This window comes from Notamacropus eugenii, chromosome 3 (assembly GCF_028372415.1).
Source record: "Notamacropus eugenii isolate mMacEug1 chromosome 3, mMacEug1.pri_v2, whole genome shotgun sequence".
Classification (NCBI taxonomy): Eukaryota; Metazoa; Chordata; class Mammalia; order Diprotodontia; family Macropodidae; genus Notamacropus; species Notamacropus eugenii.
The window spans coordinates 130,164,039-130,180,532 of record NC_092874.1 but is presented as its reverse complement, the minus strand read 5'-3'; the positions used below and the strand labels follow the sequence as shown (position 1 = coordinate 130,180,532).

Below are 16,494 nucleotides of genomic sequence, written 5' to 3'. Positions count from 1 at the left end.
TGCCTCCTCCGAACCTGGACCCACAGTTGCCAAGACAAAAACGCCCCCATCAGTCGGTCAGAGGAAGCAGTTCTCTCCCAACTCCAAGCATCCAAGAAGGATGTGGACAGCGCAGTCTGAAATACTCTAAAGGCACCGCTGCCCCGGGACGCGCAGTCCGCGAACTGCCCTTCCCAAAGCGCCTCCCCGCAGAGACCTGGGCTCAGCCAGTGAGAGCCTGTGCGTCCGGGATAATGAGATGCCGCGACCGCAACTGGACCAATGGGAAGCCAGCAGCTACCCCGAGGAGAGGAGGGGAGGGGAAGGCAGGGAGGAGAAGGGACTATGGAAAGGGGAAAAGATCAAACAAGTTTCTCACCTTGGGAAGCAAGGGACGCTTCCCTAGACTCTGCACGGCCCCACCTTCCAGCGAAGGAGGAGGGTCCCAAGCCACTTTCTCCGCACCCTCAGACTGCTCCCCTGGAAGAGGGGGAGGAGAGGGTAGAAAGCGACCGTGGCTGTTTTATGCCGGGGTGAGGGGCAGAGTGACAGCTTGGCCGTTCTGGGCTCAACTCGAGCCGTACCTCGTGGGGCTCACAGGCAAGGGGAGGGTCAGCGGGCCGTGACTGAGCCCCGGGGACTCGATGCGGTGGCCATGGACAAAGCGACTCTCCCGGGACTGCCTCGTCTCTGCGTCCTGTGGGCAACTCTTCTAGCCCTGTTCCCTTGCGGAGTCCATGGAAACTGGATGTGAGTATGAGAGGGGAGGGGAAGGATGGGTGAGAAGGTGGAGGACGTGCTTTCCAGGCAGATTGCTGGACAAAAAAGGGGGGGTACCGAGCCTTGTGGGGCAGCCTCCTGAACGCGTGGCTTGACGTCTGGGAGCCACGGGTGAGATGTTTCCAGGAGGGGAGATGGGCACATGAGGGGACTGACGGTGCGTGGCTCACGCCGGTGGGGGGCTGCCATCTCTTGCAGGTGGCTGGGCATCGCCTCCTTTGGGGTCCCAGAGAAGCTAGGTTGCGCCAACTTGCCTCTGAGCGGCCGTCAGAAAGAACTGTGCAAAAGGAAACCTTATCTGCTGCCCAGCATCCGAGAAGGGGCACGACTGGGCATCCAAGAGTGCAAGAGCCAGTTCAAACATGAGCGGTGGAACTGCCAGGTGTTCGCCCCCGCCACCTCCGCCTCTGCCTCTGCCCCCGCCGCCGTGCCCCCGGCAGCCTCGCCCGGAGCCGCCCCTCTTTTCGGTTACGAACTGAGCAGCGGTGAGTTCACCTGCTCCCCTTCTTTCTCGGCTTCTCCCCTCCCCAGGGCACCAGCGGGCTTGGCACGTCGAGGAGGCGGCTGAAGCTGGAGCGGGCATCCCTCCTCTAGCTTCTCGAAAGGGAACATTTGAGTTTGCGTTGTCTTCCAGACCGGGAGAATCGGGGATGGGGGGTGGGGGTGGGAGGGGGGCTGGAATACAACAGGGTTTTCAGTCGAGCTGCAGGTGCTCCCCCGGGGCTGGGGCTCCTTCCCCAGTTCTGGACGTGGGCACTGAGGGGGTGCTGTTCTCACTGTCCTCGGTGTCCTCCCGACCCAAGCCCTTGACCTTCTGCCTTTCTACAGTTGAACTGGGTGGAAACTAAGACTTCTTTCTCTGGGTCCCGACCCTCCCTCCCCTTCCATCTCCCGCTGTCTTTGGAGACCAGCTGGGGAAACATGATGTAGGCCGCTGAGAATGCTGCTCCCCATCTGCTTTGATTTACCCAGCCGTGCCACGCATCGAGCCCTGGTCAAGTGGGTAATTGTGGCAAAAGCAGAGCAGGTTCCCCCTACCTCCACCCCCCACCCCCCCCCCACCCCCCCCACCCCCAGCTTACCAGGCTCTCCTCTATCCCTCCAGGCACTGAGGTTAGAAAATAAGAAAATCGGTCTAGGAAAGTCATCCCAAACACTCCAAGAGTTGTCTTCTCTTAACCTTCTCCCTTTTCATTCCCTGCTGGACAAGGCATAAGCTCCTTGCGAAAAGTTGTAGGAGAGTTAAAAAGTGTCAGTGGCCCTTCAGTTGCATTATGACTATGTGACGACAGAGGAATGAGGATGTCTGGCTTTGTTAAGTGGGTCCCAACGTCAGATTGTAGCGCCTTTTCCTTCAGATTCACCCTACTGATCTACTGATCATTCCCCACCAACATCCTACCCTCTCCTTCCGCTAACACCCCATGCCACTTATGTGTATTTTATATGTTCTACCATGTGATTGCACAGGCATGTCTTTATAAGCAGCAGGGGCTCCTACAGAAAATAACCACAACAAATGTGGTCTTCAGTTGCAAAAATGTCAGCCATTCAGTGTCGAAAAGGTTTCATTGGACTGCAGAAGACAGGCTGCTTTTACTTAAAAAAAAAAATGAAACCACAAAAAACATCTATCTGTACAGGCCCGTTTTTTCCACTTTTTAAATGTTTATATAGGATCATTAGTTATCCAAGTATTGTTAGTGATACTAATGTTAATACTAATGCAAGTATGATAAACAGCTTTTTTCCCCAAACCTCCTATTTCTCCATAACAATTTACTGCAACTGTTAGATACACTCACACTCAAAAGTTATTATCTGTCATCTAGCATTGCCTTAAAAATAAGCTAGCAATTGTATGCAATGCTGTAATGCCTCTAGCAGTTTCAGATTAGGTAATATCAATCAAAGGGATAAATAAAAATACTTCACATATTACCAATGATACTTTGCCAGTTTACATGCCATCTCCTAAAAATAAGTCTACTCTGGAAATAAATATATCATTTTAATATTTTTTTTAATTACGTGGTTCAGGCTTTTACTTTTATCCAATTTTTTGCATACAGGTTTTTAAAAAAATAACAAACACTAGTTTTTACAGTGTGTGTTTAGATTAAAATTAAAGGTAACAGTATGTTTGGGGTGTTGCAAGAATATTGTCAATATTTTCCCCATGGTTCTTTTCATTTTAACAAAGCAGTAATTAATACTATGTTTTAAATACTGAATTAGTTCCTGAAATTTACTTCCTTGGAATAGTTTTTTTTTAAAAAAGGATAATTCTAAAATTAGACAAAAGACTGACTTATAAGGACACTGACCAATAAGTTGTTTTACTTGAGCCTGCCCCCAAATCCTTTTTAAGTGGGGGAATTTTATAAATGATGTCGCTACTTTTTAAAAACAGAAGGACAGTAGGAAATCTCTTATTCTGATCCTATATTTCTAATATTGCAATTGCTGCAACTGTTTTTTCAATTTAATTTAACTCAATAATTTATTAAGCACCTACTATGTGCAATGTACTGTTCTGGGCATCAGTTGTATAAAGATAAGTCATTTTTTAAAAATGTATTTCCTCCATGAGAGAACTTATAGGAAACCCATTTCAGAGATGTATTGCAATGACTCTTTAACTGAATAATCCCCCCTTATTTTGTCCCAGGCACCAAAGAAACAGCGTTTATCTATGCGGTGATGGCAGCAGGTCTGGTGCATTCGGTAACAAGATCATGCAGTGCAGGGAACATGACAGAGTGTTCCTGTGACACCAACTTGCAAAATGGTGGCTCAGCTACTGAAGGCTGGCATTGGGGCGGCTGCTCTGATGACATCCAGTATGGCATGTGGTTTAGTAGAAAGTTCTTGGACGTCCCCACCAAAAACACCACTGGAAAAGATGGGAAACTGTTAGCAATGAATCTACATAATAATGAAGCTGGGAGACAGGTATGTAATAGGACATGAAATAAAAATGATTTAAGAGCTTACAAGATTGAGACTAAGCTTAGCCTCATTGTAAATGAAATCATATCAATGAGAAAAAAACTAAGGCATGAATGATATATGGCATTCTAAAATAGCCATGCTTTTGTTTCAGGAACATGTGCCCTTCTCAGTGTGTTTGGTACTTTCGTGGGGCTTTTGTTTCCCATAATATTAGTGAGCCTTGCTTTACAAAATAGATCCCTTCAGAAACATTGATCATAGAATCTTAGCATCAGAAGAAACCTTGGATCACACAATTGAGTCTCCTCAATGGATAAAGAAACTGACCCAGAAAGTGGAAAGTCACTTTAACCTGTATCTGAATCCAAGTCCTCTGGTTTCTCCCTAGAGAAGTGCTTCTTCTACTAAGCTACATTACATCTCTTGCATGAGTGGATTTCTCCAGTGGTTTATATTTAAGTAAGGAATTACTCCTTATTGATTTTCAACCCACAGGAATTCTTAGCTCTTTAGTTATTTGTCTGTCTACACTTTCCTCTACTATGATCTATGAGGTGAACACTTTATAAGAATCTTTAATGAATCTCTTTGTAAAACAACAACAAAACCAGAATTTGGCCTTAAATATAAACCACCTCATTTATCCAGTATCTGAGCTCAGATTTTTTTGTTATTTCTTCATGTAAAATATGCTACAAGTTTTCCTTTCACTTTATATCTTCATATCCACCAAGAGGGTTGACAGTACATATTAGACTCATCAACATTGCTGAATTACATGAATGTTCACAGCGATACTTCTGAAGTCACTGAAAACTTGTTGTGAATGTTTACTTTGTAATTTTCAGCAATTCCTTTGGTCCATAAAAATCATTGCATATTTATATAATTTTTGGATTCCTGATTAATCACCTAGCAAACTATAAATCTCCCATAGCAGCCATTGAATTGCCAGTTAAACTTGATATAAAGTAAAACAAGTCAAAATATTTAGGAAAGGTCTTTGACAGAAACTACCTTTATATCATGGCCATTCTTTTTAAATAAAAATAAAATTAAGATGATTCAAAATAATTACAGTCTCTGAACAATTTATCTTTAAGGAATTAAACTATTTTGAATTTTAAAACTTTAAAATTGGTAAATTATATTATTTCACTTCATTCAAGTTGCAGAATGTCATAAGAAAATTAGTAAATAATATTTATAAAATACAGTGTTTTAATTTTTTCCATTTAATATCAAAGTTAAAGAGAAATTTCCTTAATTTAAAAAAATTATTTTAAAAAATATTTTTAATCTGTTCTTCCCACTATTCCTTCCACCACCATGGAACATCAACAAAAACAAAAAGCTAAAATCCTCATCATAAACATGCATAGTCCGGCAAAAAAAAAAAATCCCCACATTGGCCATGCATGAAGATATATGTTTCTCTCTGGCAGAAGGTGAGTATTGTCTTCTGAACTTGTGGCTAAATATTGCATTGATCGGTGTTCTAAAGTCTTTCAAAGTTGTTTTTCTCTGCTTTGTTTTCATTGTATAAATTGTTCGGCTTCTGCTCACTTCAGTCTGCATCAGTTCACATAGGTCTTCCCAATTTCCTTCAAAACTGTCCATTTCATCCTTTCTTATGTCATAATAATGTTCCATTACATTCATAACCATAATTTATTAGGCACTTCCCAACAGGTAGGCACTTCCTTAGTTTCCAGTTATTGGCTGGAAAAGAACTGGTGTAAACATTTGGGTCTTTTTTTCTTTCATAAAAGATTTATTTTGTGCAAATTAGTCCAATGAATAATATATAGCTACATATATAGACTGATATGCACACCTATGTAGGCATATTTGTTGCTTCACTTTCAATACAGTCCAAAAGAGCATCTTTTCTAGCATAGGAAATGCAAGAAAAGTTAAAATATAATTAATACATTTATATAATAATAATAAAATTATAATTAATAATAGAATAGTGTGCAAAGGAGTAAAATAAATTTGCTTGGCTTATGAATGATAAGAAAAAGAAGGAAATTCACATATCTTAGAATCCCTAGTCACACTGTTAGCTTCTTTAAATTCAATCACATTGAAATGCTAAATCTTTCCGTCAAAATAAGTAAGATAAAGTATGTAACTAAGAATATATTTTTAAAATGCTTCTGTCTATCTAAAAAGATTTTAGTCTCTGAATTGAGACTAAAATAAGAGTGAACAGAACTAGGAGAAAAAGTCATACATAACAACAGTACAGAGGAAAACAACTTTGAAAGACTTTAGAATTCAGATCAATGCAATAAAAAACTAAAAAATTCTAATAGATATAGAAATATATATCCATGAGGAAACTAGTGGGTTTAGTGTTACCTTGTTTTTATGTTCTGGGGTTTTTTTTTTTAATTTATGTGAAAAAAAAAAATGAGATCCGGTAAATGTTCATTTTGATACTAAACCACTATCTACATATTTATTTTAAAAACAGACTCTTCAACATTAATCCTAATTTACTTCTTGCTTATTTTAAACAAGCTTCTGAATTAGTTTCTAAATTACAGTAATCAGTTTTGTTGTTATTGTGCCAAAGAGAGTTATGTGCTGCAGAAAAATAATTCAGCCCACACATAAATCTCACTGTATTGTAGACATGAGCTTTGGGGTTTTGCCAATGGTAATTTTTTTTCTTTTCACAGTTTTCTAGCCACATAAAAAAATAAAGCACATAAAATATTTCGTTGTATAATATTGGGGGGGAGGGATACAAACAGAGTTCTTTTTTTGGCTCTCTCTTAAAGTACAGCTAATATGTTAGAATCCAAATTATATTTTGTAGTTTCCTTTTAAATGGTAGGATAAAACAAATTACCAGGTTATTATCTTAAGCGAAGGGACAATCAACTCAATTTTCTGCACTGCCAATGAGAATTTTAAGGTAATAGGTATCTTCTTCAGAGTAGTGTTTAAGGTCTGCATCCAATTGTACTTTCCTAGTCTCAAAATCCCCAGACTTAAAATATAGGGAAATGTTCCCAAAAATGTGGGTACTGGCGCTTAGTTGTGCTATGAGTAGGACAGATGATTTTCTAACCGCTGACCTTAAATACTCTGAATCCCACTAGGTTTCTGACACCATTCCTTAAGTTATGCCTCCAAGAATAATGCTGCAAAGCAATGATTGGCCAATTGCATGAGATGATGTCTTCCAGGGGCAGTACTTCTGGGAATGATGTGACTTGGAATATTTATGGGTATTTCTTTTGGTGTGCATAGAATATTTCCATTCTTCCCATGTCCACCTCATAAACTTTTAAGTTTTCCTACCCCATAATTTGTTTTACGATGAGTAACTCAAAAAATGGGAAGGGCCAGACCCCAAATGTTCATTGACTGAATTTAAGAATAGTTAAGATAAGTAGCTGAACAACACATAAGCATTTAAATCAGCAGCAGGTTCAAATATTTCTTCAGACAGAAACAGAACAAAATGGCTCCTAGGAATACAAACGGCACATTTTTTATGAGTTTTATGAACTCGTATTGCAATTTTTATGATTGAAATGGAATCCGCTGTCAAATTTCAAAATTAAACAAGTTAGTGGACCTAAATTTATCAGCAAAATTTGCTGGTCATGCATGGAACACTCTTGTCAAAAATGTTACCTCCAAATCAGTATTGAGAAACCAGTTCTTCAGCCATTTGAGCTGCTTCTATCAATCCTGTATTTATGTTTTGCAGTCTTAGTCATGCATCTTTGCTATCTTATTTCAAAACATTTCATCTCACGTTGGCCAAAGCAAAATACGGGGAACTTCCATGGACCAAATGCCAACTTCTTAATTGCCCTCTCAAAGTTCAGAAATGTTCCACCAAAATGCACACATCTGTTTGCAATAGTTAACAAAACATTCCTCTGTTAATATCGTTATAAACCTTAACAACTCAACTAGAGTAGAGAAAGGAATTTGCACATAACCACATAAAATTCATTCAGTTGCTTTTCTCCTCTGGAGTTATAGGCAAAATAAAAAAATTTTGTGGCATCCTTTATTTTCAAAATTTACTCTTTATTGTTAAGTGGCCCACTGTTTAAAAACTCACTCAAACCAGACATCATATTCCCGGATGTAAGATGCTTAGTTCTTGAAATTTCATTCAGAGAATCTTCTTGTTTTCTAAAATTATATTATTACAGTCCTGAGATGTAGTGTCCCTCACTTTTTGTGTGACCTGAGGCAAATAACAAACATTAACCTTTGAGGTTTCTTTTTTTTTTTTTTGTCTGTTTTTGCTTTGTGTGTGGGTGTGGGTAGGTGGGGTTTTTTTAATCCATAAAACCAGTGATGATTCACCTAATAATGTGTCTCGAGCACTTACTATGTGTAGTATGTACTACAACTTTTTAACAGAGTTGTGGATTTTGAATGAGATAAAATATGAGAATTTATGAGAAAGCAGTTTAAAAGAATACAATATACTATACAAATCTGGTGGTGGAGGGTGAACCCTCTGGTCAGTCAGTACTTCTAATGATACTTCTCTTTCGAGGTCTTGTGCTGTGTATAGGGATGAAATATATTTCAGTGATACAATGATTTTGTGTGTGTATCTATGTGTGTGTATAATCTATACATGTATGCATAGATTATATACATTCATGTGTACATGCATGCATGTGTATATTTATATATATTCCACTTAAATGTTTCTAGGCTGTTTCCTATGGAAATTCAGTGGTTCTATTATCAATGAGGATAATCTGTAATAAAAAATACCCTACTTAATAGACATAGTAAAAGACACTCCAAATCTGTAGAAAATGGGGTGAAAGCTTTTTGAATGTTAATCTTTGAAAGCTGGTTAACTTCCAAGTTATTAAAAATTCCAGTTTCCATATCATTTGCCACAAAAATTCAGCAGGTGGTGAACTATGGAATGAGAAAATAAACCTCTTTTGTACTTTCTACCCTTCCTTTTAAAAATGTTTCCCCTATAATGATAGCTCAGATTTCTATAGTATATTACATCTACATTATAAAGCCTTTTCTTCACAATAACCCATAAGGTTGCTAAGGTAGATGTTATTATCCTCATTTTAAAGATTTGGAAGCTGAGGCTCAGAGTGATTAAATCAGTCACAAGGTTGTACACAGCTAATAAGTAGCAGAGAGAAATAGAGCTTCTGCCTTGGAATCCAATGTTCCAAGCTGACTCTCCCTGTCTCCTCAAAATACATAAGGGTAACTGTTGTGGATTTTATCCTATGCTAGATCCCTTCAATTCCACAAAGATTTAAGAAGTACTTTCTGTTTTCAATGCACTGGCAATAAAAAAGGTGAAAGTGACATGATTCCTGTCCTCAGGGATATTATAGTCTAAAGGGCAGGGAGAGAAAAGAGAGACAACAGCTTGTCAGTCTGTAAGATTTGTAGAGAGATAACCATAAGGCAAGAAGATAATTAGGAACTCCTAAAGATTCATGATGTAAAATGCTATCCATATCCAGAAAAAAAAAAAAATATGGAGTCTAAATGCAGATTGAAGAATACCGTTTGCTCTTTTTCATTTGTTTCTTTTCTCATGGTTTCTCCCGGTGGTTCTAATTTTTTGCAACATGACTAATGTGAAAATATGTTTATAAAGGTATATGTAGAGCTTATATCAGATTGTGGTGTCTTGGGGAGGGGAGGAAGGGGGAGAAAATTTAGAACTCAAAATCTTATAAAGGTGAATGTTGAAAACTAAAAATAAATATTTTTTAAAAAGATGAGTATTTAGAAATCTATGGTATAAGAGATTCCAGGGGGAAAGTATCACATATTACTTAGCAAATTAGAAAAGGCTTTATGGTAGAGGTTCAGTTGAATTAGGTCTTGAGGGGAAGGATTTCAACAGATGAAGATGTGGGGAGGCCATGCTAGACCTGAGGGATGACACTCACAAAAGCATAGATGCAGCAATAAAAAAGTAAAGTGAATTACTCCTGGAAAGGTACTTGGGTCCAAATATAGAAGACCCCTGAATGCCACTTTAAGAAGTTTCCTGACAAGGTTGATGGGGGTGGGAGTAGGAGTTACAAGCTGCTAGTTCAAGATGGGTTAAGTAGTAAAATAATAGTTGAAATAATATTTTACATATCCCATTATCCCTATGGAAGGCTTGCTGTGAATAGACTCTGAAAAACAATCTTTTCAGAGGCTAGAAGATATCTGTCAACAGCTTAGGAGAAGAATTTCCACCGCTATCTTTGCTAAACAATATGAAGATAAAGACTGTTTTGTAACTAAGAAAAGATCACTGAAAAGATTTTATGTTGAAATTAGTTTCCCTGGAATCTAATTGTGCAGAATCAAGAGATAATGTAGGATGGCCCAAATCCATCACTCAACTGAATATATTGATCAACTGGTATTTACTGCGAGTCTCCTTGGTATCCCATTCTGTATAAATTGTTCTTTAATTTTACTGTACAACGCCTTTCATGAGACTTCACTGCTATTTGGTGTACATCCCCAGTTATGGCACCACAGAGAGAGGTGTCATTCAGGGGCAAGAGTTGAGCTGCCTGTTGTAATCAACAAATTTTACCCCATAATGATAGATTCTTAGTTTTAGAACTATGAGCTTTAAGTGGCTTTATTTAGCATTTATTTAGTTCTTTTCTCCTAATAAACTGAAAGTACTTAACAACATCTGACTACATAAGGTATGTAGACTATATTAATTTGTCCGTGTGCCCAGAGTCATTATTTTACTGGGTACATTTCAAAAACTAAATTCTAAGTTCCATAAATGTATTGGAGCAAGCTTATATTCCATGTTATAAATTACTTTAGAGCCTTTAAGACACATCAAAGAGTATGCCTTACCCGAGGTTAATAAGACTCAGTTATATATATATTTTAAGCTTCTCACAAATTAACTACTTTTACAGCCTTGCTGCATGAGGCAGTGTAATGTAGTGGATAGCCTTCCTTATTATGGTCAGAGAGGCCCCGGGTTCAAGTTCTGCTTTTGACTCATACAAGCTGTGTGACCATCAGCAAAGTCACTTAAATTTTCAGCATCCTTAGGCAACTCTCTCAGACTATATATCATGGATGAATTGATGATCTTTGTAGAGAGGAAATTAGAAAGATGAAATCTCAGGTCTAGACCTTTCCATTTGTGAGGGGTTTGAATGCCTTTCCATTTTTTGTTAAATCAAAAAGTGATGTGCATGCAACATTCTACCAACGATGGCGGCATCGTATGCGAAGTTATTATTTGTGAGAACTACCACTGTAGCTTACCAAATGCTCCCAAATTACTGTATAACAATATTTGAATCATTCACTCTCCATAGAATCTAATCTTTAATTAGGAAAGATTACACAGCTCATAAGATGGCCTTGAAGTGGCTTACTGAAGATCAAAGTGTTAATCTCATTGTTGCTTTACAATTCAGATAAGAAACTCCTTATCTAAGTGGAATTGAAACTGCAGGCTCATTTCTTTCATATGTGTTTTTGAAGTCACTGGATAGATGGAACAGTTCTAAATTTTTCCAAATATCTTGCCTACATCCTAAGTCTACAACTATTCCTAGCGATTTATTATTTTGTTCTTCCATCCTCTGGGAAGTGAAGGAAGTTCTTGTAGTTTGGTTACTAGAATTTGCTGGCTAGAAAATATAGGCTCTGATATATGAGAAACTTTAAATTCTAACTGCACATCTCACACAGTATTAGTCAAATTTCACATCTAAACACTACTTTGACTCTTATTAGATATGTTGATTGGCAATGTTTGAGATTGCTTTTTGGCTTTCTCAGCTCAGTTTGACTCTCAGGATGCAGTTTTTCCAAACATATTTCAATATAATTGTAATATGTTACAATACATTGCTTTGTAACCAATCCTGTGTATTTTAGTTTATGCCTTTAAAAACACGATTTTGAGAAGAGGTCCATAAGCTAACAACAATAATAAAAAAGGTTAAAAAAAAATCCAAACTTTAGATGATGACTACTGACCCACCATTAGAAAAACATGGATACTTTCTGCTATTTCTTGTAGTGGGGATAGACTTGCACTTAACTGTCTGCATGGTCCCACCTAACCTCCTTTTGCTCATTTTCGGCACAGCTTGCCAGACTTAAATAAGCATCTATGTTCTCTTCCCATTGCTGGGAATACCTGGGACCTAGCCATGCTGATAATGAAGCCTCAAGGACTACAGCCCCATGCAAAAGCCAAAGGGTCAACAATTGCCAGGCTTCATTACTGTAAATGGGTACACAGAATCCAGAGCTGAAACTGTGAATTTTTATAATGAAACAGTGATGTTTAGGTCCTAAATTTCTATTGGTGCTGTAATTTTGTGAACATTAGAGGTTGATTCACTTCCTGAGAGTCAATGAACAGCTATGTGCAGCTCTGTATTTTTCCTGAATTTTTTGGTCAGGAGGAGGGCAGAAATAATGGGATGGACAAATTGTTTAAAAATAGCGAAGGTGTGTGTGTGTGGGGGGGAAGATTAGGGGCTAAATGGACATTTTTTGAGCTGGCAGAGGAAGTTAACCACAATTTAAAACACTTGTTTCTGTGGTAAAATGTCTTCTGGGTTCCAAGCAATAGACTCACAGGCATTCTTTTGAAACAGCCCATGTGTAAGCTGGGGACTGTCTGTATTGCTAAAATGCTCTTCAATTTTCTTTTGTCAGTATTTGTACCATTTTCAGAGAGGAATAAAAAATACCTTGTCTCCTAGTTGAATACAGTAGGGAATAAATTTCTTGAATGCAGAAATACTTGGCAAGTGTGGGCAAAACCTCAGTATCTTTAACTGGTATAAAATGGTTCTGGTGGTTGAAGTCATCAAAGTCAAATGACTTACTAGAAACAATAGGTTACATTTAAATTGGGGAATGGAAAGTTTTCCTACAGGACTAATAGACATAAAGGTACAAGGTATTTAAAAGATGGGACAGGGATTTACTACTTGTCTCCCAAGAATATTTTCCCTATCACCTCTGGTCAGAATAAAACTCTTTGGTGTGCATCATAAACATTTTTTTTTAAATGAGACCATTAGCTAGCAAATATTTCAATAGTATTTTTAGTGAACGAAATTATCATTTGTGTGAAAATGTAATGGGTTTAATTTTCAGGAGCCCATGTAATATTTTAATCTTTTTTAAAGATATAAAAATATTAGTTTCCTGACATCTTTCTAAATGTCATGTGGCAGTAGGTTGATTGCTTTTATTTTTTGTGTTTTTGTGTGTTGCTATAAAAAGTAGAAGGGAACCTTGGAGCAAAGTGTCCCTCAACTATACTTTCTGGGGGCTGTCTAAAAATTATTAGTCCAGTCCACACATGTCAAGTTACACGGAATTTCCAATTTGATCTTGCTCTAAAAAAAGATCCTTCATCCTATTTTAAAAGGTGTCTAAGAAATGCACAAAGGTAGTTATCATTACTGCCTGGGTAAGTGAAACAGGAAGAAACATTTATTTGGAGTTCACTTGTGAACAGAGGAATTTCTGCAAGTTCAAGTAAAGTCTGAACATGATTCCCGTTTGATTTCAGGCAGTAGCCAATCTGATGTCAGTCGACTGTCGCTGCCACGGAGTTTCAGGTTCCTGTGCTGTGAAAACTTGCTGGAAAACCATGTCTCCTTTTGAGAAGGTTGGTCATTTTCTAAAAGACAAGTACGAAAACAGCGTGCAAGTCTCGGATAAAATGAAAAGAAAGATGCGCAGGAAAGAAAAAGACCAGAGAAAGACCTCAGTGCGCAAGGATGATCTTCTCTACCTTAACAAATCGCCCAACTACTGCGTGGAGGACCGAAAATTAGGCATCCCTGGCACGCAGGGCAGAGAGTGCAACCGCACTTCGGAGGGAGCGGATGGATGTAACCTTCTGTGCTGTGGCAGGGGTTACAACACCCATGTAGTCAGACACGTGGAGAGGTGTGAATGCAAATTTATCTGGTGCTGTTATGTTCGCTGCAGGAGGTGTGAAAGCATGACCGACGTCCACACCTGCAAATGACCTGGGCTCTATCCAGCATCACCAAGAGCCTTGGGTGATACGCAACCAAAATACAACTGACTTGGTAGATTTTTCTGAAACGGAAAGATTAATGAAGTTGAATCAGGTCCGTCACCATGTCTGGATTTTAGTCTCTCATATTTTCTTCTAATTAAAAGCAAGTTCACACTTCCTTGACGTGGATTTCCCTGGAATTCCAAAGGTTCTATTCAGCAAACATATTAAACACCTGTCCTGTGCAAATGTATGTTTAGGACCATCTGTCTCCGTTTGGATGTCTTTTGGGTAAGGGACGATGACCAAGAAAAAAGTGACAAAGAATCTCCAAAGAGAAACAGGTCCATGGAGATGTCAGTTCATGATGAGACACCTGACCCCTAACTGGCATACTTTGCTTAAATGTGAATTTGATCAGGCCGATATAGTAAGTATTTTTAAAAAGAATATTGCTTACAGCAGCAAACAGCACTTAAGCAAGGATGTTATCACATCTGTCAGTATTTTTGAAAGCTTTACAAAGAGCTCCTGGAACATGAAACTGTAAATATGTTCATGGAAGTAGCATAAATGCATTTACCCTTTCATCTGCTTAAGAAGGGCAAATTACCAAAAGTATAAGGGAAAGACAGACTATCTCTTAAAATATGGTGCCTATTAAAGATAGCTGGTATCAGAGGGAAATAGAAATCTATTTTTTAAAAAGTTATAAAGTTTGAATTTTAATGTTTCTTTGTAGTCTAAACGCATTTTTTGCTAAAAAACCCCAATAAATGTTATCCTAATAACTGAAATTAATAGACTAACACAAAATGCTTGAGCTAAGTGATTTTGAGAAAATCCCTGAAAGTGTTACAAATCTGTGAAGAAAAAAGCTTGTTGGATGTTAAGATATTTTGAAATGTAAGGAATGACACTGTTTAAATATGTAAAGGCAGTATTTTGTATAGTATTTTGATAAGAAATTTTTATATTTTGTAAATACAGTATTTAAGTTATATGAAATATATGAAATGCTTAAACCATGTCCTTTTTAAAAACTGAGAACTAAGGCAATAAGAGCATCTTTGAAATCACTGCTTTTATACAGTCCTGTAGTAGAAATCCTTGACTTGTTTGCTTACGTAGACTAAGAAAGTTATTTGAACAGTTATGTGAGTGGTTTAATTCTTACCGGAAAGGCAGTTTTGTGTTACAGATTGTTTGTAAGTTGATGATAAAGTCTATTACCTGAATAGCCAACATGAAGTTCTCTCTCTCATACACACACACACACACACACACACACACACACACACACACACACATTAAATTGTTGTATAAATGAAAACTATTAAAATAATACCTATTTTAGTCATTTGAAAAAGAAACCTAAAAATGGCAGTGCAAGGACCAATTTTATGTATCCATCATTGTGTTGTATTTACTGTATTGTATATAAGACTAGGTTTCATTATTTAAATTTTGTTCATTTTTCAACATTTTAAAAACATACACAGTACATTAAATATGCATAGTGATTTAAAAATTCTAGAGCTGAACATTTTAATGTGCTTCAATTTTTTTTTAACTTTACTAATAACAAAACATTTGTATTTATAGCTTTGTTACAAAAAACAGATTTGAGCACAAAGTAGATAAGAACAGAGTATTTTCCATGACTTTTTATTGAATATATTAAACAAAGAAATTTTTCTCATTTTCATTTATTTTCCTTGTTTGTCAAGGTGGAACAGGGAATTGCAAAAAACTGCAAGCCCATGAAAAATGTCGCAGGTCCAAATACTGAGTAAGGTTAAAAGTTTAACTGTGGCCCCTCAAGTTTAACAATGACACTCATGCCAATTTCAGGACTAAGAAATGACCTAGGAGCCAGCCAAATGCCTCTCTGAAAAGTGGTGCTTTTCTGATTCTGGATAGGCATTTAGCTAGCATAATGAGAAACAATCCATGCCTCTTTTCTGCTATGATGGATAATAAATTAGGTAAGTGCAATTTCCACTGTCACGCTGAATTTCCCATTAGACTTTATTCACCTTATTACAAACTTTCAATGTATTTTTCTATCTGCAATCAAATGAGATGTGAATATAATTGAGATCATAAAATACAGGTGATGAAAGGCAAATGTTAATGCCAGCTCACCTGCGTGTGAATGCAAGAACACATTCCAAACTGCACGATTTCTCCTTTCCAATAGTTTTAACATTTGATAGAACTTGATTTCCTTTTGATACTGGTATCTAAGCAATGAAACCATAATAGGCAGGTACTCTTGAATATAGTCAACTACATTATTATTCATTTTTTTAATGGTATAGCTAATTTTTTAAGTGTATGTGACTTGTAAGAATCTTAGGGAAATTCATTAGAATTAGATGCCTATGAACCTGTTATAACCTTCTATTGCTATAGCAAACATAGGTAGAGGAAGAACCATTTTCTGGACAGGCTGGATTGAAATCAGGAAATCTAGGAAAGTCATTCTTTACACCTAACCTCCACTAAATAATTTACTTGTTAGTGTGATTTCCAAAGATACAAATGGATGTTATACAACCACTTTTTATGATATGCAATCCTTCTCAGAAGTGTTCAGGCCACGGTGATAAATTTAATTAAGTGAACAAAATGGCACCATTTCTCCAGAAAGTATTGATGTCCTTCAAGGCTTTAATATCTTCCTTAGTACTTTCCCATTAGGCCCATTTTTTTGAAATATACTAGTTTTCTTGTAATTAAGTAATTCA

General features: G+C 37.5%; 1 protein-coding gene across 1 annotated transcript; it reads left to right on the top strand.

The window, feature by feature from the left end:
- The first annotated feature begins 485 nt into the window (after positions 1-485).
- Positions 486-13,865, top strand: WNT16 (Wnt family member 16). The gene is made up of 4 exons (XM_072652903.1): positions 486-729; positions 958-1,244; positions 3,431-3,714; positions 13,283-13,865. The coding sequence occupies exons 1-4, from the start codon at positions 635-637 to the stop codon at positions 13,745-13,747; spliced, it is 1,131 nt and encodes a 376-aa protein (XP_072509004.1). The 5' UTR covers positions 486-634; the 3' UTR covers positions 13,748-13,865.
- Positions 13,866-16,494: the final 2,629 nt, after the last annotated feature.

Bases quoted from the DNA above. Each gene is read 5' to 3' on its own strand.
- WNT16 (XM_072652903.1), top strand. From the start codon at position 635: ATGGACAAAGCGACTCTCCCGGGACTGCCTCGTCTCTGCGTCCTGTGG. The intron at 1,245-3,430 runs GTGAGTTCACCT...ATTTTGTCCCAG, and splicing joins CGGTTACGAACTGAGCAGCG to GCACCAAAGAAACAGCGTTT. The intron at 3,715-13,282 runs GTATGTAATAGG...GTTTGATTTCAG, and splicing joins ATAATGAAGCTGGGAGACAG to GCAGTAGCCAATCTGATGTC.